The following is a 26,331-nucleotide window of genomic DNA, read 5'->3' on the forward strand; positions in this document are numbered from 1 at the left end:
GACTTGGATTCATTGGGATAGATCTTCCGGCTTTTCGTAGATCTCTTCGCAACTAAAACAGAATGGAATGAGTTGAATTGGCATGGTTTAGCTCGAAGTCTTATGTCTTTCGTTTTTTTCTAATATGTTGTATACTATTATTGTATTGCCCTTGTTTGTTTTGTTACCTGGTTTTACGTTCTTTTTGTTCGGTTTCTTGTATTTATGTTTCTTCGTGTAACTGTTGTGATTGGCTTAGGCCGTATAATATATAATAAATAACAAATAAATAAAATAAATAAATAAGGTTTTCACAGAGAATATTTTGTAAAGTGTTTGTTTGCGCAACGTGAGCATGTGAGCGTGTTGTGTTTGAGCCCATTAGATATCGTTTGATTGCCGTGTGGCCAAATTTTTAACAATGGTAATATTGTGTCAATGGGTTACAATCTTCAACCTTAATTCTAGTGAAACCCAGATTTTCCGTCCTTTTGTAAGCACGTATAATAGTATTTTTCTCGTTTCACCTAATGTGCTAACAATAATTTTATTTTGTTTGAATGTTGTTTAAAAATTTCGCCTTTTACTAAATTTGAAACTGATTGCTTACAGATTTTTGTTATTCATTTTGAAATTTAAGATCTTATATAAAAGAAAGCCGTCTTTTGAATTTTTTTCATCTACACCTCATGAATATTGTACACGGTTTTTTCTTTTCAATTTCTAACGCGTTAATTTCGTGCATAGTCCGTTAGTATTTTTTTTTTTTAGTAAAATGTATGTTCTTTCTTCTGGAAATATTTCCCATTGTATCGACTACTACTCCAAGCTTAGATACCTACATTAATTTATGACTGAATTTTTTTATTTGAAATAAATTTATAAACCCTTACAGATTGCATTCATTTCACAAAAGATTTTTCTATTTTAAATTCATATCCTAAATTTAATGATGATACTTTTAACATCTTTTCTAAAGGTTGTCCTAGTCCTTTGTTTAGTTTTGACTGGCAGTTAGTTATATAATTTCAGTCCCAGGGCCAGTTGAAGATAAATTCCCTCTAGCGATTATAAAGATATACTACCGACCCCCTACCTTCAATTTTTGGGTAGGTACATCGATATGAATCAAGGGGAAGCGTACGTCACGGTACATATATCTGCGCTCTAAAATGACATAGCTTCAGTATGACGTCATAGTTGAAGATAAAAGTCTCCCGACCGACTACAAAGGTATAGTACCGATACCCCCAGCATCAAGTTTTGACGATTTTATACCGACGGGTCTAGAACCCTTCGATACGTTTATCTACGCATTAAAAGTGACAAAAATTTGTTCCACCGAGCAATTTTTCCTTTAATTACGATTTATTAAAAATTTTAATCGTTCTGAGTTGGCACTTTTTTTCTTAAAAGCCTATTAAAATAGGAGAGAGAAATAAATCAGTTTTGAAGTCGAATTTAATTCCGACATAACTGTCACTTTAATAAAACGAACGTCTAGATGTTCAAATAATGTCGCTAGGTTCTCTCCTATTAACAAATTAGAGTATCTAGGCGTCAAACACATATTATATGCGTCAAAAAGTTACCACTCTAAAAAAATAATTTAGTTATTACATTTTTTCTATTTGTTTTACTATCTTTCCGAGTGTAGGTATGTATCGAGACGTTATATGAGCCGGCTTTGTAGTCGATCGGTAGAGACATACAGACGATCGTTAAGCGTACTGTGTAGGTGATTTCCAAAAGTCATGCAAAATTTATGTTCAAGCGAGCATTTTTTATTACAGAAACCTATTTAAAATATAAATGAGAACTATTTTAATTATTAATGACGTAAGGAACGCGGACTAATTGTTTGCGGTCATTCCATTGGCTTGTTTCGATCATATGATGTCGATATGACAAGTAGGTAGAACATACCGAGGTAAGATACAGATAGTACAGAAGTTAAATATACCGTCTCGATATATACATATGAAGATAGAGTTCATAATCGAGGCACTGCTTTATTAGTGGCGACTGTCCTTGTCTCGTTATATGATATGTATTTATTTTATTTATTTATAGAAATACATAATATGTATTACAAAAAAGTAATAACGTATGTTGCCGACGTAACGCGGCCTATGTCAACTGGGCGGCCCTTCCTGGGGCCTTCCAATATAATTTTAACATAGGGACTTCAGTATGTAAACCTCCCCAATAAAGACCAGTATTTGTCGCTTTCGGGGGTGGTCATCGCCATACTGAAGCATGTATAGAATAGTAATCATTTAATGTAATATTATTGACCGCCCATTATGTTTTTAATGTATCCTAAAAATAAACTTGTTCATTATTTTGTTTGAATGTTGATCGCCGCGCGGTCGGCGGGGAACTGCGGCTGGGTAGCGGGAGAGGAACGTCGTTATACGTGGCGCGAGAGAGACCGATAGAGCGGGCGAATGTGCTCGCTATCTCTCTCGCCGCGTGATTGGTCAACCTAGTACCGCCCGCTATTGGCCTAGCACCGCCGCCGCACGGCAAAATGTATTGTATATATAGCCCCGCCGGGCAAATAATAAATCAGTCAACTCGTCACGCTACTAAGGGCTTTTACTCTCCACCTCGTCTCCCTGCCTCGCTTCAAACCGGACCTCACCGCCACCTGGAATATTCGACCGCCGCTACCCCTTGGACTTGGAACTCGGATACTCTTTGGATTGGATTTTGGACCCCGGATAATTTGGATCCTTGGCTACTTCCCCGGAACACACCCCGCCGACGGAGAGATACCGGCCTTACAACCCGGTTGCCTGATTCAGGATTGCGGCCGCCAGTGCTACTCACTAGCGACCCCGCAAGGGATCTCTAGGCAGCGATACTTCCCCCGGAGCTTATCGTTCGTCGGCCGAGGCCCGCCTACGCCCGGCCACTCTGCTTTGACATCGGCACCTACAGTATACAGTTCTTGTGAATGGCGCGATTGCTACGGGAGCCAGTGATCCGCCGCGTCTGTTACAACGTATATCTAGCTCTATGAGGCCAAGAGCCACCAAATTATTTTTTTAAAGTTTTGTAGTGCTGAAATTTCTCGTCTCAAGTTTTCTGTCTCTTCTTTTCGGTCAGTTCTGCCGATTCATCTGTTGACGGTTAGTAAACCGGAAATCTTCCAAGACCCTCTTATCATTGGTTGATTCATATGAAATTGTGACGTCGTTCAAAATAGTTTGTTTTTATTAAAATATTTTATTAAAAAAATTCGTACATTTTCAAGAAACTGCCGTATAATTTAATGCTCTAATTTTTACCGCGCGTGAGAAAACAATCTTTGTATCTCAATTCCCGAAGGGAAATTCCTCATTCAAACTCAGCTTCGTGAATAGCAGCCATTGACACTAACGCTGTTGTTATGTTTTGATAGATCTCGTCATTTCAAATAAATATGATATAAATGTAAATTTGCTAGATTTACCTAAAATTACTGATCACACAATTATTCATATTTTAATAAAAAACAGAAATACAAATAATTAACCAACAAAAATGTCAAAAACATATAAAAAATATCAAAAATATGACGAAGAAGAATTTAAAAAACAGTTAGAAATGTGTAATTGGAATGGAATAATGGATTTAGAGTACAATTTAAGAGCAAAAAAATTAAATATGCTATTGATAAAGTAGTACCCGAAAAACGGTGTAAAAGTACGTTAAGTAATAAGTGGTACAATATTAAACTAAAGAGGATGCAATACGAAAGAGACAGACTGTATAAAATAGCAAAACTCACAAAGACAACGAAAGATTGGGATACATTTAAGCATGTAGGAATAAATACTCAATTGAATTAAAAAAAGAAAAAAACTAATATTTTAAAACAAAAATTGAAAATGGTAAGAAAGATCCAAAGAAGGTGTGGATTACAATTAAATCATTAATAAAAAGGGATAATAAGGGAGTGAACGAAGACATTCAATTTCCGGATGGAATAAAAGGCTCAAATAAATTTAATAAATATTTAATAAAAAGCATTGAGGATATTAATAGGAGTATTCCAAAGCTAGAATTTGATATTAACGATTGTAAATAGAAGAAAGAAACATTGAATTTTTACTTAAACCATTGACAAAAGAAAATTCAAGAAGTGTATTAAAAAAAATGACATCGAAATCAAGTCCAGATAGGATTACGATAAAATTGATTGTAGAATCATTATCTATCACGGAAGAGTACATATGAAATATTATGAATGAATCCATTACTTCGGGAGTATTTCCACAATCATGGAAAACATCTAAGGTTATTCCAATACCGAAATTAAAAAACGCCGTTAGTTGTGAAGATTTTAGACCCGTAAATACTCTGCCTAAGGATGAACAAATTTTGGAATATGTTGTAAAAGACCAACTTGTAGCATTTTTAGAAAGAGAGAACGTATTATGTGAACAACAATGTTGATTTATAAATAATCACTCATGTGAAATGGCCCTCCAAACGCCTTGTGTGTAATAGAAGATTGGAAGGCAGATACAGATAAAAATAATTACATAGTTTCAGTATTTTTAGACTTCAGAAGAGCTTTTGAAACAATAGATAGAGAAATAATCATTTTAAAACTTGAGAAAATTGGGAAAAGGGGAATTGATTTAAAATGGTTCACAGAATATTTGAGTAATAGATATCAAACTACGAAAATTTGAGATATTCTATCTGATAGTCTAATGATTTTATTGGGAGTACTACAGGGATCAGTTCTTGGCCCTATACTATTTATTATTTACATTAATGACTTGGTGAAAATTCTTAAATACTGTAAAATAAGTTTATTTGCGGATGATGCCCTGGTATATATTGCAGGAAAAAATTATGAATCCATAGTACATCAACTAAAATATGACCATAAAAATATCGAAATATGTTTGAAGAAGAATAAACTTAACCTGAATACAGATAAAACTAAGTTTATGAACATAGGAAATAAAAAAAATCCCTAATTCACCAACAATAGTGATGAATGAAGAACTATTAAAGGAAGTGAAAGAGATAAAATATTTAGGGATTATTATAGATTTTAGATTGACTTTTTCCCAGAATACAAGATATGTGACAAATAAGATAGCGAGGAAGGTTTCTCTTATGGGAAGAATCAGAAGATATCTAGCTGCAGGTTCGTGCAGGAGGATTTATAACTCCATTATTGTGCCTCATATAAATTATTGTAGTAGTATTTTGTTTTTGGCAACTGAAGGGGAAAAAAATAAACTTACTGTTCTGCAGAATAGGGCTATGAGAGTAATTTTGAGAAAAAATAAATACACTAGAATAAAGTTGATGCTGAAACAAGCAAAAATTATGACAGTGCGTCAACTACTATATTTTAATGTAATGTTTTTTGTTCATAAAATGATTAACGGTTATACTTCAAAAGAGTTGACTCAAAAGATTTTTTCTAATCAATGTGAACACGTATATAAAACAAGAAATAAACATGAAGTAAGACTACCAATTCGTAGGAAAACCAATACACAGAACTCGTTGATGCACCGAGCTGTACAGTTATATTATAAGGAAATACCATTGGAAATAAGAGAGCAAATAAAAATCTTTCATTTAAATGTCAGTTAAAAAAACATGTGTTTAGCAGATAAGTTAGTTTTTAAAAAGTAATCTTATTCGTGTTAGCTTTATAGAAGTTTTCTTTTTAAGTGTACGTATATTGTTTAGAAATATTAATAGCTCGTATATGTTTTAATAATAATTAGATATAAGTTAATATTAGAACATTCATTTATTATGTTTGTACTATTTTAAGACAAAATAAAAAATTTAAAAATATAAAAAATTAAAAAAAGAAATGCCTCGAGAATAATATAGAGAGTGGACTGTATTGTTGGGGTAGAAAAATTGCGCAACTCCACTAAACTGCTGATGTTGAGGCGTGGCGTGATGCTGGAATCTGGAGGAGAAGCTGGCGATCTCGCGCCGCTGGCACAGCTTGTAATGTGATAGCGGTCTGAGTAGACGCTGGCACAGCTTGTAATGTGATAGCGGTTGAGTAGACGCTGGCACAGCTCGGTTGTCGTAGTTTGTTGGGAAGCATCTGACTTGTAGGATGTTATTCATGTGCTGAAGATTGGTCGTGTTTGCGCGTGATTATTGTTGCATGGATGTGCCCTAAGAAACTGGGAATGACGGGTAGGTAGATATTAATATAGTTGAGAGTTGATCCGAACAAACGGCTTGTGTGCTGGAGCAAGCGTGGATATAAAATAGCACTTTGCAACATTTTGCTGTGGTCAGCGGTCTGTTGTAACCATTGAGATATAAAATACAGAGATAACATTCCATCCAAATTCGAGCTAAAAAGTCGTTCCCAAAGGACAGGGATTGACCAGCGGAGATAGCAAATATCGTCAAGTCGACTTTGACAAGCAAAACAAGTAGTACAGTAAAAAGCACGGACTGTTTACATCGGTCTCCTGTAAGTTCTATTAAGTATGTCGCTCCCTTCTGCATACGCGTCACCTTTGTTTATCGTTTTGCTTTACGCCTGACTGAGTTATACAGAGACAGGAGATAACTCACGAATTGTAACATTTTAATAAGACGTTTTTTGACAGTATTGATTAGGATAAGAAACTTACTTGCCGGTGAAAGGTTATACCATCGCTTTTCCAGATCAATTTGTGCAGGATCTTAGCGCACATATGGGCATTTTAGTAATTTCGAGGAGAAAAGTAGCTGGCGAATACTCGCAACAGACTAAATTCCGTTTTATCAAACATAGACCAATTGGCCGCAGATTGAGGTAACATATTTGGAACGCTTATGTTTACTCTAGTTATATACCTCAATGGTTTCAAGTTGTCACTCGGTACTTCACGTGTAGCCAAATATGGCTACTGAGGCTACATAATGCATACAAAATAGTTTAGATGCGCGAGTATCTAAGAGAGTCATGACTGGAGACCCAGGGGGTAACCCAGACTGAAGTGGGAAGATGACCTGAAAAAAGGTGCAGCATAGCTTCTACAAGTTGCAAATTGGAAAATAGCTGCTGAGGACAGGCGGAGTTGAAGACAACAGTTAAAGGAGGCCAAGGCTCGATTTCAAGAAGAAGAATGTATAAACATATATTGGTCAACTCGAAACAGGTCAGGGATGGAGCATATCAACTGTGTGAATTAAATAAACCTCTTTTCGTTCTGTGCAATCTCCACATCTGTCATAAATATACCATCCGCAACACATAACCTCCGCTCTTTCCGTGATCACTCCAAACACATGTGACCTTGTCCCCAGGGCTGCGGGTGCCCCTCGGAGAGCATCGGGCCCAGCCTGGCGGGCTACTGCGGCGGGGGCGCGGCGCTCGTGTTCATGGGTATCCTGGAGGCGTACATCAACAGCCGCTGCGACCTGTCGGACCCGTGCCGCCGCGTCAAGGGCCGCGCGAGGGCGGAGGCCAACTACGACTTCGCGGTGGTGGGCGGAGGCACGGCGGGGGCGGTGGTCGCCGCCAGACTCTCGGAGAACCCCAACTGGAAGGTAAACAAAGAATTAAATATTTATCTGTACTTTTATTTCTCACTCAGAATTTCCGCCTATTTACTTTTGCCTGAAGAAAAATCTTACGGTAATGCCTAACTATAAAATTTATATTCTTACCCTCTTACTCAAAAAAAAACTGGCGATTTTCCAAATTAAAAAAATCTATACTAGGTATATTTATAGCATTCCCTTGTTTTCTCCCTGAATTACGACACTAGACTTTATAATAGCGGTTTTTTTATATCGTTTTATCTCTATCCTCGTGGTGTAATGGTCAGCGCGTTTGCCTACCATGCGAGAGGTCTCGGGTTCGATTCCCGACATGGTTGAAATGAAACACTTATTTAAAAGGGTGTTTTCACCTTAAAATATTTCGTAGTCCCTGGACTGGTACCTGAAGCGTAAGACTAATCACCTTACCTTCATGTAACAAAAAATATCAAGATACGCTGCGATTGGTGTACTAATGCAGCGCCCTATGCACCATTAGGTGCAGAAAGGGAATGATGATGATGAGAAACCTTTGAAAACGCGAAGTTTTATCTGCCGTCTTCGAACGTACGATATACGAGTACAAATATGATAACTATTTTTAAAAAATCGCAAAAGGCACCAAGACACAAAAAAAATCATTTTAATACTTTCTTTTTTAAATTTTAATTTTACATTAATGAAAAAAAATGTAGTCTTTAATTTTTTTTATGTGAATTCCGCAGGTACTGCTGCTGGAGGCCGGAGGGGACGAGCCACCGAGTTCCAGTGTACCTTCCCTACTGGGGGCTTTCTGGGGTCACCCTGACATGGACTGGAACTATTTCACGGAGCCCGAGCCCTCCGCCTGTACCGGGGAGCCGGAGGGCCGCTGCAATTGGCCGAGGGCGAAGGTCCTGGGTACGATCAACAGTTTGACCCTTCCCTTACTGTGCTAAAAAAATCCGCGCGTTTCTGTAGTGTGTAGTCAATACACATGCGAAAATGAGAAATTTATAGTCTGAAAATAGAAATTTCTTAAATCAGCTTTGAACTCTAAAATCGAATCAAACTTTGAAAAATGTGTTCTTCTTCTTTAGCCGCTTCTACCGGAGGTTGGCGACCATCATTCTGAATTCATCACGATCCTGGACCAGTCTTATCAGCGACACACCGAATCACTGTCTGAGTTTTCTGAGCCATGATGTTATTTTCCGTCCCATACCCCGCCTGCCCTCTATCTTTCCTTCCATAATAAGTTAAAGAAGGGCATACTTCCTGGGGAATATGTGACCAAAGTATGAGGCTTTTCTTCTTTTAATAGTGGTCAGTAACTGCCTCTATTTGTTCATAATTAGAAGCGCCACGAATAGTAATTTGGCAGAATAGCGAATATTCAGCCACGCTCTCGACTGAAGCGCCGAATATTCGGTGGCGAATGTTAGGCAAAAGATGCATGCATTTTAGACGGGGTGGGTATTTGTTTAATTGACGAGTAGATCATGTCGCGACACGCGTTATTTGGTTCGCGCACATTGCGTTACTAATAGCCCTTATTAGTCATTGAGATATAATATATAGAGATAACGCTCCATACAAATCCGAGCTAAAAAGTCGTTTCCTAAGGACAGGGATTGATCAGCGGAGATAGCAAGTTTCGTCACGTCGACTTTGACAAGCAAAACATATAGTACAGTAAAAAGCGCGGACTGTTTACATCGGTCTACTGTAAGTTCTATTCAGTATGTCGCTCCCTTCCGCATGCGCGTTACCTTTCTTTGTCGTTTCGCTTTACGCCCGACTCACTGAGCAGGACGGGGACAAAAGATAACTCACGAATTGTAACATATAATAAGACGTTTTTTGACATTTTAAACGAGTATTGATTAGGATAAGAACATTACTTGCCGGTTAAAGGTTATACCATTTCTTTTCCAAGTCGATTTGTGCAGTATCTTAGCGTACATATAGGCGTTTTAGTAATTTCGAGGAGAAAAGTAGCTGGCGAACGCTCGCAACAGACTAAAGTCCGTTCTATCGAACATATACCAATTGGCCGCAGGTTGAGGGAACATATTTCAAACGCTTATGTTTACTCTAGTTATATCTCAATGTTATAAGTATTAATTATTCGTAATCAGTTATTATTTGTTCATTGTAGGTACACCCACATCATGGCACCATTTAATAAAAAATCTATTTCAGAATATTATGAGATTTGTAGTGAAGATAATAAACTGGCTGTGTTTTCTGTAACGATTGTAAGATCTAACGAGGTATTATTTATGAGAAGCGCAATCGTTTGCTACCAACAAATGCTATAAAAAATGTTTTCCTTCAACACAACTTACCTCTGATAGATTCTAAGTATTAAACTAATAATTTCTGATTAAAATAGATACATTTTTGAGCAAAATGGTCATTTTTGTTAATGATTTGGTATTCGGTATTCGGCCAAACAAGTACTGCTATTTTTTTTTTTAAAGAAATCGAATAGTAGCCAAATATTTGTGGCATCCCTATTCATAATGTGTGGAAAATGAGTTGTTTTGTTAGATTTTTTGCACAAACTCTTGATCAAGACAAGTCGGAATAATCGGCTCGCGTGCATGGTACGATGTATAAATGTGGAGGAAGCGAGATCTGTACGCAAAGATAGAGTGATGTGGCGTTCTATCCTATCTGCCTAACCTTACGGGGAAACGGCGTGATGGTTTGTTAGTCAAAAATTTAACAATTATTTAACTTTAAACTTTTTTTATGCAACTGAGCCTAAGAAGGTTACTTATTATTACCGTCCAATATCAATGCAATCAATTTGCTGTGCGTGGTCAGTCGAGAGAGTTTTAGCATTTTTTTTTTCACAAATTATATTCAAATCAATTTAGACAAAATTCGAACTTGGTGGGTTTTTACCGTAGCCGACAATATTTATATTACTTTAAAAAAATATTACTTTGTCCGTTCTCAGGTGGGTGCAGTATGTTTAACGGCATGATGTATATGCGAGGACACAAGAAGGACTACGATGACTGGGAGAGGGCAGGAGCTAAGGGCTGGAGCTGGAGCGACGTGCTACCGTACTTCCTGAAGTCTGAAGACAACCAGCAGTTAGGGAGTCTCGTCTCTTCGGACTACCACGCCCAGGGAGGACCCGTCACTGTGCAGCAGGTACTGAGAAACAGAACTTGGTTTCAATTTAAGTTGTGTAACTTGGAGTATGCAGACGATGCATTTCTTCTTGAATAATATATTGATGATCTTCTCTTGAAGATCATTACGGACTGCAAGAAAACTCCGCTCCTCCTGGTCTAATATTAATATTGCCAAAATTCCCGTCTTGACCGAGATCACCCATTCTATAATAATGGGCAGAGGTTCGAGAAAGTTGACAGCTTTAAATACTAACCCAAGTTGCCTCTTCTTCACACCTGCTGGCTCCTGCCATCCTGGGAAGCCGTTCGAAAATGATATTTCCACTTTATTTTGTGGAACTAAGAGACGTGGGTTATACTGGCTGGCGATAGGGTCTCCTAGAAGTGTCTGGTGATGTCCACTTGCTCCACTTAGGTGCGATGTGGAATAAAAAGAAGAAAATAATATCAATCATTTTACTTTATTACTCATCTGAGATGCTAAAAGACATTTCTATAAGCAAAATAAATACGAGGGACATCCTAGACCTCCCAAATTGTTAACAGTTTATGTTCAATGCAGCCATATGCCGATTGTACATAACTATGTATCTACTGTAAAATCTAAAACAGAGATAAAGAAATAGATTGCCAGTCTACCAAACCAGTCAGAAGTATTGAGTACTGCGATGTGGTTACTTAAGTTGATATTTGCAAGCCACCTTTTTTATTTCGGATTATTATAAATGCATTTTTATTTTCAGTTCTCTCACCAACCAGAGTTAGCGGATAGTGTAGTGAAAGCGGCTGAGGAGCTGAATTATGGATACTCCCCCGATCTCAATGGTGATAAGATCACAGGATTCACAGTGGCACAAACTATGAATAAGTAAGTACATAGTTATCACCTTTACTACTATTAACAAATTACAACAGGGATGGAGAATACCTTAAATAAGAGAATATGGAAGTCAAGGCATTTACAGGGCTTATGACCTGCCATTGGCTGGTTTAAGTGGCCACTTTACACACTGTGTAACATTCACCATTTTGCCTATGTTTGAACATCCATATTTCTTAAATTCTTCCATCTGTTGATTTTAGTGAAGTAAAAGAGCTGAAACCTTTATTGTTGTGAAGAGATTCATCTGACTGAATTATTTCACATACTAGGCAACGCCTGAAAACAATTTTTCAATTTTTAAACATCTTCTTGGACCAGTTGGTTTTATTACAATATTTGAGTTTGTCCAAATGTTCATAGACAAAAGACTGGATTTCACCTTTACTACTATTTTAAGACATAATGATTTATTTTGCTGACCAAATTTCAAAAGGAATAACACTGCTGGCAGAATGTAAACCATACAATAGGTACACTAAACTTCTAGTAAAATAAAGAGATAAAAAAACACTGAAATAGTTTAATAAAATAAAACAGAAATGAAGAACTCAATTGATAAACCAATCAAAGTTAGGTAAAATGGTTAATTATTTATGTAAAAAATTATCAGTTTTATATTTAAAATGACTATTTTTATGGTTAATATGCTAGTCTAAATGAAATTGATGTTTTAACTGAAAAACACCTATTAAAAAATTATTTCAAGTTAAAGCCTGTTAACAATTCAATATTGTTCTGTCCCAGGACTCGGCTATTGTCCACATGTAAACAGCAATTTCACAGAACCCTAGTCTATAACAACTTTATTCCTGTTTTTTGACAATATGTTAAATACAATTCTTTAAAAATGGCCTCAAAATTAGAAAATTTGGATTAATGACAAGAACCCAAATATTTCATTTTAAAGAAAAATATTCCATTTTCCGATACTTGTCATAAAGATTATTTTATATCAAGTCGTTTTGTCGATTATTTTTCTATTCCTTTCATTTTAGGAAAGGTGCCCGTGTCAGCTCTGCATCAGCCTACCTACGTCCAGCATCACATCGCAAGAACCTGCACGTCATGTTGCACTCCGAGGTCACTAAGGTCCTCATTAACCCTGATACCAAAGTGGCTACGGGAGTGGAATACATGTTTAGAGGGGAGAAGAGAGTCGCCAATGTTAATAAAGAGGTATTCATATTAACCATTCTTCTTAGATTCAGAGATATTTTAAACCAAGTAAACAACTCCAAAGAGTAGGACAGGGTTTGAATCGTAATTAGGATTACATGTATGTTTACATATTTTTTTTATCATTATATTTTTTTTGTATTTTTTTACAATATACATAAAGAGGTAAAAAAGAGTATTAAAAAAATAAAGGATAATTACATTGCAATGAAATACATATTAACAGTAAAAATAGTAAACAAAAAATCCCACAAAGGCATGGCCTGTTCGTGGGTATACTAGAAATGTTTATGAATTTTTACTCCTATAATAAATAGACAGGTATAATATTTTTGTGTAATATAAGAGAAAAGAAAATATTCTGTAAAAGATTAGAAGGTACTTTTTTTATTTTATAGTAATTAAAAAAGAATATAAAAAACATAAAAATATTCCTTATCATTAAAGGGCAACAAAATATATTATAGAAAAAAAGAGTTAATATCTTTTATCCAGGATAGTGCGTGTTTTTTAAAAGAAGGAAAATTTTGAGAGTTTAGGATCAATGAAATATTATCAGTAAAAAAAAAATTAAACATTTTAGGGCCTATAAAATATGCACGTCTCTGTGCTAGCCTCGTTTTACAACGTGGTATTTCTAGCACACGATTCCTTCTTTGACTTGATCTATTAGAATTACTTGTAAATACATTTTGGTTCCTAAATATATTTTTTAAACATTGAAAACAATATATTTGTCTTATTTCCAAAAGTTTAGCTTCTTGGAACAATTGGAAAGAGGGAAAAGTGCGATTTTTGTGATGCGTTATTTTTAAGATAAATTTTTGAACAGTTTCTAATGGTTTAATATGGTTGTTAAAAGCTCCCCCCCCACCTAATTATTCCATAGGAAAACGATGACTGTACAAGTGCATAATATACCATTTTAATAGTATTTAGCCGGGCATAAGTACTTAACCGTTTGATAAAGTTACATACTCTAGATGTCCTCTTCTCATATTCATCTACATTTGTTTATGTATCTCGATGAATATCTCAAACATTCTTGTACTTTTAATAAACATTTTTCATCTAAAAAAAAAATTGAATCCTCCATCGACTTTGTAACTGGATCTAAGTTATTAAAAATATGGATCCAAAAATCAAATAATTGATATTATACATAATCAATTTCTGATGATTGAAACAGGTTATAATATCAGGAGGCTCCGTAAACTCTCCTCACCTGCTGATGCATTCTGGCGTTGGTCCTCGAGAGGACCTGGAGAGAGTCGGGGTCCCGGTAGTCCTGGATCTGCCTGGAGTGGGTAAGAACCTGCACAATCACGTGACCACTTACCTCTCCTTCAACCTGGACAAGGAACCAGCCAAGCATCGGCTCGACTGGGTCAATGTAGTGGAATATCTGCTTGCCAGGAGAGGCAGCTTGTCTTCTACTGGAATGTCGCAGGTACACATTTAATTTTTCTTAACTAAACTCTAAAATTAGAGTTTTTGTATTATTGGTGTTGCTTATAATGTATTTGGGTTGTTAACATATGTTGTGTCTATTTATACTAAATTTAAAAATGAGCACCAAAGGTTAAAAAAATGGTAAAAGTAATTCGAATGAAAATTTTCTGCTCTACAAGATATTGTGTTTGATTTTACATTACATATACAATTATAATTCTTTTTTTTTTTCCTTACAAGTTGTTTATTTTTATTCATTTTTGTTTTGTACTTTAGTTGAAAATTTTTAGGATGTTTTTATCATTAATTTTTTTTATTAATATATAATAATACACATTATTTATTTATTTAGTTTCATATTCCATACATAAAATTAATCATGTATACAGAGTTGCTCTAACTGTTTAACTAGGGTTATTTACCCCATTCTAAGAAGTCGAAAAAATATATAAAAAACAGTAATCAATACATAAAAACAGTAATCAATACATAAAAACAATAAATAAAGGTAAAAAAGTAGTGAAAAATATGATAAAATACATAGTAAAAAAACAAAGTAAGAAATGTAGTAAAAACATAGTTAAAAACATATTTTAAAAAACCCATTAAAATACGTAGTAAAGGGAAAAGTAAAAACATATTTGAAACCCAATAAAATCCGTAGTATAACAAAATACATGGTAAAAAAAATATGTGTTCATAGCAAAAAACATAGTAAGATACGAAGTAAAAAGAAAAACATAGTAAAAGATGTAAAAAATAACCTAAGTATGTAAATAAATAAGTATTGTAAAAAAAAAACAGTAGAAACAGAGTGAATAGTAACAGGGTTTGTCAAAAATTATTATATTAGTAAAATATGTTTTTGTTTTATATGGTTAGAATTGGCTCTGCACTATTTAGCTATTTTACTGAAATAAAATTAATTATTGTTATATTATAGTCCATGGGGGTGTACTATGGAATCACCTCCCATTTAGGTATCAAATATATATTTACAGCAACTTTATTTCAATAATCTCTGAAAAAATATTTCCTGACACTCATCTTTTCATCGTTTTTATTTCTTCTTTCATTTTGATAATTGATCGATAATTTTAGGATTTTTATAACTTTTGAATTTCTTAAGATATGATAAAAAAAATATATATTGGTTGATAGTCATTCTCTGTCCATTCATAAATATTTTACTTAAATATAAGCTCATTTTGATAGGTTTTTTTATCGATAAAAAAATAAAGCGATATCTTGACTCATATTTATTTCAACCATTTACTTAAAAAAAATATTATATCCTTTTAAATTTTGGCATATTCCAAACATAGTTACAAATAACTGTTGATAAATGAAATTTTTAGGACAAGAAGAGCAATAAATAATGATCAAGAGTGTTAAAAAAAAAAAAAAATTGTTGCAAGTTATTAGTACCTTGCTTTTGTTTTATGCAAGATTTTATCGAATATTTATCTTGAAATTGTATTCAGTAAGCTTTAACTTTCTTCCACTAAAGATAACAAAAATAAAAACAAAATCAGAATTAACAAATAACACTTTGAAATTAATTAATTAATTAATTACGAAATAAGTTTTAAATGTTTGACATCACAATCCATGAATTCGTGGATTGTACTACAAATTGAGCATGAAAAACATAATTATTTACATAACACTTAGAAGCTAAAAACATTATAATATGTGGTGTGTAAGTGGTTTACAACATAAAGAGTCGAACATAACAAAAATCCTATCATAATTTTTAGTGTGTTCATTAAACCCTGTCACATCCAAAACCACGATGATCAGTATGAGCAAGAAGACATATTGGCTCATTAAATTATTTTTTTAGAACGAATAAAATTTAAAAAAATAAAATATCAAAAAAAGGAAATGGTTGCTTACTTCTGCAGGGGAGAAACGAGGAGGGGGGAGTCTGATACTGCGCCGCGCTCCCCTCACTTCTCCCCTGCAGAAGTAAGCAACCATTTGTTTTTTTAATATTTTATTTTTAAAAAATTTCTTGGTTCTAAATATTTTTTTAAATATGTCTTCTTGCCCATACTGATCAAGTAGTTTTGGACGTGACAGGGTTTAAAGAACACCCTGTATACACAAATTTACAAAATTAACATAATTGCTACTGTACGTAGAATTTTTGTGGTATGCAGTGTTAAAATGAGAAAGTAACCTTAACACAAGAAAGATTTAACCTTATCACAAATAATATATACACAAGCCCGTAATATATTATATTAACTGTTATTATAAGGGGAGTTTTGTGGTTTATACTACATTAGAACAAGATATAATCAAATGAATAAATCATAATCATAAAAGTTATTAGTATATTATTGACATAATAATCTTATCATATTGAATTATCCACCAGTCCAATAAATCAAAATTTGTACAACTCTAGGTGACGGGTATAATGAACTCCAAGTATGCGGAGCCATCAGGCCAGCACCCCGACTTGCAGTTCTTCTTCCGAGGATTCTCTGCCGGCTGCTCCAGAACCGGAGAGTTCGGGGAACTTAGTGATCCTGATCATCCCGATGCAGTCGAATCTCTGACGTGAGCTTACCTTTTTAATTATTACTTTACATCTCAGATTCACAGAGTTAAAGTTTATTTCTTGCGAATTTGAGATTTATATCAATGAAATAGGCGTGCTCTAGCAAGCGACTGTATTATCTTGAAGATCTTTAAATAAAAACAGGTTGTCTGGGTTGAAATAAACTTGTATTTCCAAAAATTTTTCCTCTGCTAGTAGAAGAGGAAGTTCTATAGACATTCCGAAGTTACTTTGCTCTGCTTCAATCCACTGCAACCTATGGAATAGTTGGCTGCATCCATCAAAAAGCCTCACATAATTTACGGAAATATTTCTAAGGATCATATTCCGGTGCCCTTCAACATATCCGTCAGAACAGTTGATCCGGGGCATAAAGGTACTGGATGTGAGTAAAAGTAAAATTTGAAACACTTCTGGTTGAACAACAAGAAGAGGACTCCGCAAAATGTTATTACTTTTTATGAAAGTGAAATGAAAATTATTTCACCAAAAGGATTCCTTCATCTTTATATATATAATTCCTCTGTACGTGTGATGTCACTGAACTAAACGGCTTAACCGATTTACGTGCGGTTTTCAGAGAAATATAGATCTTTGCTCTGTTCTTGTTCGTAGATATTCAAATCTTCAATATAATATGTAAAATAGAAGTAAGGAGCATAAATGTTTTATTCAGCGATCTACCAGGGTTGCATTTGAGGAGAATGCATTTACAAAAAAATGGAAAGATGTTGCTTTTTTGTGTATAAAATAAGTTTGTTTTTTAATGTTTACAAACAGCATTCTTTTTTTGTGGATGTCAATCAGATTCTTTCCTTAAATTTCTTGCGGCTAGAACCCATTTATTTCTTTTTACTGGATTATGGTTATACTAAAATAATATTAAATTTAATATATTTTTGAAAATCGTATCCCTACATAAGCACAACCCTCTATTGGTGAGAAGACCGGAGTTTGGCGTTTGAAAGAATGCCATATTTGAAAAAATATTTATTTTATGTTTTGGAATTCAACCATAAACAAGTACCTAGGTACCTACTTATCAATAAAAAGTCTTTTTCCAAGCTAATAGCAGGCAAGCCAACTTTTGGACAGGACAACGTCTGTCGGGTCTGCTAGTAATATGTAAAATCAGAAAAAATTCAGAAAATCATTAAATTGATGACACTCAAAATTTCTTTCCATTTATTTACCATTTTAAGATTCAGCCATTATGTTTTTTTTGTTGTTACAAGTGAATGCAAAGTTAAATTATTAAATCAACATGTTACATTGTTTTTTTCCTGATTTCCTAGGATAAACCCTGTAGTTCTTCACCCGAAGAGTCGAGGGTACCTGACATTAAGGGACAATGACCCTCTCCATCCGCCCCTTATTTACCCAAACTATCTCACCGAGGAACAGGACGTCGACACTTTGGTCAATGCCATCAATATAGCTCTAAGATTTGGAGAATCTAAGGTAAGTCACAGTACATTTATTTGCTTACCAAGTTCATTATTTGATTATTAAATATCCTCCTTCTTATCCTTAAAATAAAATGAGTGATTTAGAAGAAATGTCACCAAGAGAGAATTGCAAATGACCATTATCTGCGGAGCCACCTTCCCTACTCGACCTGCACAAATTGGGCTATTTCTTATTTTTATTCTTCAGTCATTGCTAAAAAGCTCCTGACATCACTGCGACCTGAGTAGATCTATTTTACGAATCGGGCTATAGTTTGATTTCCGCTTTGTTTATTTAGGTTTTGAAAGAGAAGTGGGGAATCAAAGTGGACAAGACACCCCTGCCCGAGTGTGTACACGCCGGGGAATGGGGCAGCGACGCGTACTGGAAGTGTGTGGTGAAGATCATCACCGGACCAGAGAACCACCAGGTCGGCACCTGCAAGATGGGCGCGCCCAGCGACCCCCTGGCGGTAGTAGACCCAGAACTGAAGGTCATCGGAATTAAGGGTAAAAATAAATTTCGCATAATATTTCAATTTTAGATTATTTTTTTAATTTTTACTACTATACTATGTGAATTTATATTATTTTTGTTAGCAAATCAAAATTTTGTTAAATGTTATTCATCAGTCTTACCACTGTAACGTAGGCATTACCACATAGATTACTATTACCCCTCTTTTTTTTATATATTTAATTTAGGTGTATTCAGATCTAAATTTGTTGCTGTTGCACAACTCGTTCAATCACCTGTGCCATCTATTTAAAATGTTTCAAGAAATGGAAATGGCACAATGACCATTGTGCCACTACTATTTCATGAACTAGAGTAAAAAAAATATAGTAAATTATTGACATTTTTGCTTCTAAGGACAACACACGCATCTTTGTGTTGAAAGGGAAAACATTTTTAAGAAGGGAATATGGAAGTCTAGGTGTTTACAAGACTTATGACCTGTCATTGGCTGGTTTGAGTAGCCACTTTATACACTGTAACATTCACCATTATGCCTATATGTAAACATCCGCATTTCCTTAACTCTTCCATCTGTTGACTTAAGTTAAGTTAAAGAGCTGAAACCTTTATCATGTGGTTGAGATTCATCCGGCTGAACCACCTACTAGGCAACGCCTGAAAACAATTTTCCAATTTTTATACTTCTTTTTTTACCAGTTAGTTAATTCAATAATGTTTTGAGTATGTCCAAAGGTTTGCAGACTGACTGAATTTCCTCCCTAGGGAGTTATTAAGATGATTAAGTCTTAAACCAGCCAATGACTGGTTATAAGCCCTGTAAATGCCTAGACTTCCATATTCCCTTCTCAAAAATATTTTCTCTCTCTGTTGCAACAAATTTAGATCTAAATAACTCCCTAGGGAGGAAATCTAGCCAGTTTGCAAACATTTGAACATACTCAAAACATTGTAGGTGTATTCAGTTTAATAATCAATTAATCATATTGTTATATACTAGTAAGTAAACTTAAGTTAATCTGTAAATTTACATCTAAACAAAAAAATTAATTGTAAATATGTTTTGCTGGTTCGTCACAGTCAGGATTGAGCATGGAGCTGAGGCATATTAATCCATAAGAACGCTCTCATTGTAATGTGTATTTTGTTTTTCTACTATTGATTAAATATTTTAAACATATTTTAATTATTTCCAGGGCTACGTGTAATGGACTGCTCTATCATACCAACTATTTTATCAGGTTAGTTTAGTAATATATTTTTAAAACTGAACTGTGGAAAATAGACATTTAAAGAATGCTTATACTAAATTTATCATATCTAATAAATTTTATACTGGCTTTGTTATAGTATCATTAATTCAAACGAGTAAAACAGGTTTCTTTGATAACCTTTAATGGGAAAAGATAATGACATCTGCTAATGCAGAGCCCGAAAAAACTGTGCTACAAATAAAGGTATCTGGTTTAATTCAAGTTATGTATGAGTGACGCATACCTTAATTGTGGTTTAAATCACCAAAATAGAACTAAATTAATAAATGTATTGCCATCAAAGGGATAGAAATTAGAAAACCCTAAATTTAATCCTTCAAAAACATGCACCCAATGGCAGACCCGTGTATACATTGCATACCCTGCAATGATAAAGGCACAACTCAATATAACTCATTTTTACAGGAGAGCAGTTACACATACACTCGCGCTTTCAGTAAACTAACATTTATTGGTAAAAACAAATGCGCAACTCGTTCAATCACCTGTGCCATATATTTCAATTGTTTTAAGAAATGGAAATGGCACAATGCTCATTGTGTCACAACTATTTCATGAATTTGAGTTTAAAAATATGGTATAATATTGTCATTTTTGCTTATAAGTACTCACACATATTTTTTACCCTTTCCCAGCGTTCAAAATTTATGTATTTTATTTATTAATTTAAACACTTATATTATCTATTAGTTTAAACACTAATTTTGCTATTGACCATGAATACAAAGTGTGTTGAGGTTTGGAGAGTCGGATTATCAATTTTTTTAATTCATTATGTTGGTAAACATGCCCCTGAAATATGCAAAAAATTTCAGCTGTATTCATTGTTTACTTTATCTGTGGCAGCCGCTAAGGTTGGACGAGTTCGGTCTGCTCGGCGATTTTCATCTTGGCGATCCAGAATGCCTCTGGGATGATTGAGCCGTAGTTTAAACGTCATATCCGTAAACCCATGTTTCGTCACCTGTTATAACACGTTTCAGTAATTCTGCATCATCGTTGAGTTCATTTAATGACACCTGAGCAACTTCCGTTCGCCGCTGTTTTTGTTCGAAATTTGAAAATTTTGGTACAAATTTTGCTGCCACGCGTTTCATACCCAAAACATTCTAAAAAATTTCATAGCATGAGCCAATCGATATGCCAACATCATCGGCAACTTCTCTGATTGTGATTCGGCGATCGTTCATAACCATTTCATTAACTTTTTCCACGTTTTCATCGGTTGTTGATGTGCTGGAGTATCCGGGCCGTTCATCATCTTCAATGTCTTCACAGCCATCTTGGAAACGCTTATACCACTCGTAAACTCTGGTTTTACTCATAGCAGACTCACCATAGGCCTTTGTTAACATTTCACACGCTTTGTTACACTTTATTTAATTTTTTACACAAAATTTGATACTAATTCTTTGATCCATTTTTTTAACAAACGAAAATCATCGAGCTTATAAAAACACGTCTAACCTCAGCGGCTGCCACAGACAAAGTGTCCAATCTGTACTCGTACTATCAATCTGGGATATATATAGCTGGCTGTCTTAGTAATAATAACCATAAATATTTCTCACACAGGTAACACTGCCGCACCCGCTATCATGATAGCCGAGAGGGGTGCCGTGTTCATCAAGAACACTTGGGAGACGAACAAACCTCCCATTGTCTTCCAGAGATTCGGAGAGGAAGAGAACAAGGAAGACTGCGATGACCCGCAACACAAGGACCACGAAGGGTACCACTACCCCCATAACACCTTCAAGGAGAACATCGAGTGGCTCAAGATACACGGAACTGCCTCCACCGAGCCCCCGGCTAGCGGATAATGCATTACAAAGCAAAGTACAAATATAAAGTGAGATTTTATTGACATTTTGACCATCATTTTGCGATGAGAAATGAAGGCAAAAAATGTGTGAAGAAATGAGAATAAATGAGTGGTATTTCTTATATCATTGTTAATTTATTTAATCAGTTAACATTTACATTCTATGAACTTGTGTCAAATTGGACATTAATCCAATTTGACACAAATCTAATATTAATTACAGGACCTCTTTTTTCTTATGAATTCAAAATGCTCGACAAATAAGGAAATATATAAGTACCTTTATCATGTAGTCAAATCAATAGGTAGTCTTAAATGTTTTTAAATTAAGATTTTGTTTACTAAATGCACCTAAACGCTTTAGTCCGGAGTTTAATTATACATCATCGGTACAAATATAAACTTTACAAACAGAAAAAAAGACATTTATCAATAACAAAAAAATGCTTGATGTTATATAGATTCCTTGGAAGTAAATATGCACATGCAATAAATTAATTGTACGTACGGAATGTTAATTATACGGCATTGGTTCAGAGATACGGTTTATTCTGTCAATGAGTGTTTACTGTTATTTACTCTCAAGTTTTCCACATGAATTTTTAGATGTTGTCAACATGCATAGAAAATATTTATTTCTTATCACCAAGGTGTCCGCAAACACGAACCCATTTGAAATGAAGATAACAGATAAAGCAGATTTTTATTTTATCTTTTGAACAAGAACTTTGAATGTAGTAAATTAGTTAGTTATAAATTATTCGAGGCCTTGGAAATATATTTTAAGTTTTACAATACTGTTTTATTTACAATGCCTAGTGTATGCACTAATTTAAGATAATAAATTCATATAAAACAGATTTGTTTACTTTCTTTAAAAAATCAGATCAGTATGCTTTATTTCTCTTTTAGACATCAAATGCTAACAATAACCATTTAGGCTAGTGTTAGATAACCTGTGACATACGAAGACACTTTGGGTGACACACATAGTTTGCTAAAAATCTAGCAATGGCCTTACCCACAATATTTCCCTCAATGTTTTGTTGATTGGTAGGCTTAGGTACTTATTAATTATTTTTGCACAAGATTTTTAGCTAACCAGGCATGGCACACTGGCATATCCTGCAGTGGCGAGCGGTGAGTTTTTAAATTGGTAAGCTATGAAAATTCTGATAAAATGTCCATAGCGGTAGTATGGCATATAAAAAACAAGTCTATTTTATATTTAATAAATAATTCCAATATTAACAAATGGCTCCAGCGGCTAAAAGTTTCAGTAAAAATATTTTCTAATGTAGCACAAACATTTGATTTAAAAAATACAATTTAAAAAAACATAATTGCAAAAAAAAAAAATGGAACCCCTATGGACTCGAACCCCCGCCTACGTCATCAGAAAGCAACGACTCATCTGCGCAGCTAGTTCACGTTTTGGGCTAAGCGTCGAAAAAGTAATTAATAAACTGGATAATTCATTAGCGCACCGGTGCATCTTTGGTTAAGTCAGACTATTATAACTTATCTTGAAATAAAACACTATTTCTTAATAAATGATCATAATTAAATAATTTAAAAGTATTCCTTACTGAGTAGGTACGATAGTTCACCAAACAAAACATAAATTACGTTTTAAGAATCATTCTTTCATCGACTTTTATATCACATTATTACTCACAAAACGACATAAGTTATACATATTAGAATTTTTCATATATATTTATTCTTAACACTATACACTAGTAACGTTTTTATCATAACTCTAACTAAATTTTAAATGGATACTGAAGAATAACCTACAATATTCAACTGTCATTGTATGCACAAAAACGAATTACAATTAAAAAACAATTAGCGAATCTATGTTTTTTAAAACCCACTAAAGGATTTACACTATATTATGGATTAAAATATCAATTCGTTAGCATTCGTTTAGCAGTTGTGGAATATTTTCCATATTTACAATGTGAAATTCAAATATATGATTGCGCAGCTGGATTATTTGTCACGAAACGTAAATATTTTGACATTTAATATTAGGTGTTCACAGATGTTCCATTGTGATCGCGAATACGATAAACAACCATGGTGAGAAATTGTTATCACGTCGCTTATTACGAGTAGCACGTCGATAGTTATTTGTTATTGAGCAACTGGCTGGCCATAAAATTTAGTGCAAAAAATAATTGAAAAGTAAAATTACAATCACAGGCACCAATTTTCTTATAATTATACAAAACAAAAAGTACTCGAGTACCGAAGTATGAGAAACAGTAAACTTCCTCTTCGCATAAGTCATTTTTAATTATATTAGGAACGGAGGTACAATAAAAATCCCAAATTCGCCAATAATAAATATTTATTTGTAATATAAAAATACAAATATAAACTACAGAATACATAATATACATTTATCGATGATAAAATCATACACATTTAGATTTTTTTTTAACTAAAAATGTGGCACTACGTAATTCATAAGAAAATTAAAAACAGTATTTAAAAAAACATATCTGCGGCTCTCTTTATTTCATAATATAATATATGTTAAAGGGCAACGGAGTGCCTTAATCAATTTCTATAGAGAACCAAACAATAAATTAAATAAGAACATTGTACTAAGATATTTTGAATAAATTTTTAAAATTATTATGGCTGTAAAATTTGTCTTAAGACTTTAATCTTATATTTCTGTAACTATTTTTTAATTAATTAGATTACCGATTAGTCCTCCTATGAAGACCAAGCGAGCTCCCGTATACAGTTTCGGAGACAAACTGAAGACCTCGAGACTCTAGGACCTGGCCCTAACGACTACAGCCTCAAATATAAAGGACTCAATTTTGTACGGTTATATTAAACCGTTAGAGTAATAATTCACTCCCACTTAAAGAGAAACCCTTTAGCTCTATTAATAATAATAATAATAATAGAGTTTTGTGAAAAGAGAAACGTGTAACGGACGGTTGCGGTTGGGGCTTATAATTCTCAACCCGAGTACATATAGCCAATGGGCCACATACAATGGTATTTCTGTAAACTGAAGTTAACTTCATTGGTGATAATCATAGAATGATTTTTGTCCATATGGGCAACTCTATGGTGGCGTATTATTACTCTAAGGTTACACCTATATGGTTCTGTGTGTGAAATAGAACCGGAATCCTGGATTGTCCGTGTAATGGACTGGATGGCTTCCCTCGATTTCCGGGAAGGTCGATATGAAATTTTATGTACTAGGTGAATTTTCACAACAATATTTCTTAGAACTTCCTGCTACTTTCTAAATGTGATTTTTAATAATTTGTTTTAATGATATCTGAAATGTTTTTATGTATTTTAATTAATTGTGATAAAAAAGAAACACAAATAAACTAAAGAAGTCTTTTGAGAACTTCTCCTTTTCGTCCCAAATTTTATTTATTTTTCTAACGGTTTTCTCCATGTTCTCCATTACACTGACAGTAGTCTCGATTTGACTTTGACATTTGTTTGTTTTGGTGAGTTACTGGGCACGCGCACATATCAGTGTTGACTGTTTAAAAAAATTATGCATGAAATAACCTGTGAATATTTTTATAAGTAAGCTTTTTTATATCGGTTATAAATAGTTAAACCAGGTTTAGTTATTTCTTGATGTAAACCTGGTATAAGGAAATCTAGTAAGTAAGGCCCTAAGAAACTAGATTCCGATGGGGCGGACACGTTCACAGACAAAACGATGATCACGTGACACGTGATCAGACTTGCGCTAGATATCCGCACACGAGCGAGAGCTCGAGGTCGTCCACAGCCACCCGGTGGACCAATATTGAGAGGACCAGCGAGACGACACGAGACAGAAAGACTCGGGACTGCGTACCAGAAGGGTCGATCCAAGGTGGACTGGGAAGAGGCAAGGAAGAAGGAGAAGACTGTCGATATTATCTGTTGGCTAATTAAATCTTGGCATTAATCATTATTATAGAATAAGATACAAGTTTTTTATTGATTCTAATGCGTCGCAAATTTTATATTCGCTGATAATTTTACATCTACCTACTGGTGGTTTAACTTAAGCTGGCGCGTTCAGAAAACTTACACTAACGCATTTAAAATCTATAGAATGTTGATGTAAATAAATGTTGTATTAAATTTTAACCAAATGTGCTATCTTTTTTTTTTAAATTCGGTGTTGGATTAGAGGGTTGTGTATATGAAAAAAAAATTACAATGGGTTAAGAAAATGTAATATTAATTTACTAAAATACTTTGTTTCATTATTTTATATTTATCAAATCATTTTTTTAAATGTTGCATTTTACTAATAATAGTCCTTCCAAGAACAAGGGGCAATTTTAATTTGAAAAAATGTATTTTCTTTATAGTCAATTACTCTAGAACTAGAATGCGAAATTGTGTAGATTGTTTTAAGTATATAAATAACAAGATTTATTGTTTATCAACAAGTGTGTATACATATTGTCTATGATATAATTTGAACTGTGCATTTTAATTATATTCTATTAATTATTATTATGATGAACACAAAATATTAAATAAAAAACATGCTTGTTTAAAAATAAATACTCGTAAATTTATGA

General features: G+C 34.1%; 1 protein-coding gene across 1 annotated transcript; it reads left to right on the forward strand.

Annotated features, from left to right (window-relative positions):
• The first annotated feature begins 7,272 nt into the window (after positions 1–7,272).
• On the forward strand, positions 7,273–22,606 carry LOC148271807 (glucose dehydrogenase [FAD, quinone]-like). Its single transcript, XM_088240904.1, has 11 exons — positions 7,273–7,512; positions 8,232–8,406; positions 10,457–10,656; positions 11,384–11,508; positions 12,519–12,699; positions 13,889–14,149; positions 16,568–16,722; positions 18,019–18,184; positions 18,471–18,681; positions 19,846–19,890; positions 21,499–22,606. The coding sequence occupies exons 1-11, from the start codon at positions 7,345–7,347 to the stop codon at positions 21,744–21,746; spliced, it is 1,935 nt and encodes a 644-aa protein (XP_088097030.1). The 5' UTR covers positions 7,273–7,344; the 3' UTR covers positions 21,747–22,606.
• The last annotated feature ends 3,725 nt before the right edge of the window (positions 22,607–26,331 follow it).

Source organism: Micrasema longulum, unplaced genomic scaffold (assembly GCF_059751315.1).
Source record: "Micrasema longulum isolate JH-2025_06_02 unplaced genomic scaffold, ASM5975131v1 h1tg002636l, whole genome shotgun sequence".
In the NCBI taxonomy this organism is placed as follows: Eukaryota; Metazoa; Arthropoda; class Insecta; order Trichoptera; family Brachycentridae; genus Micrasema; species Micrasema longulum.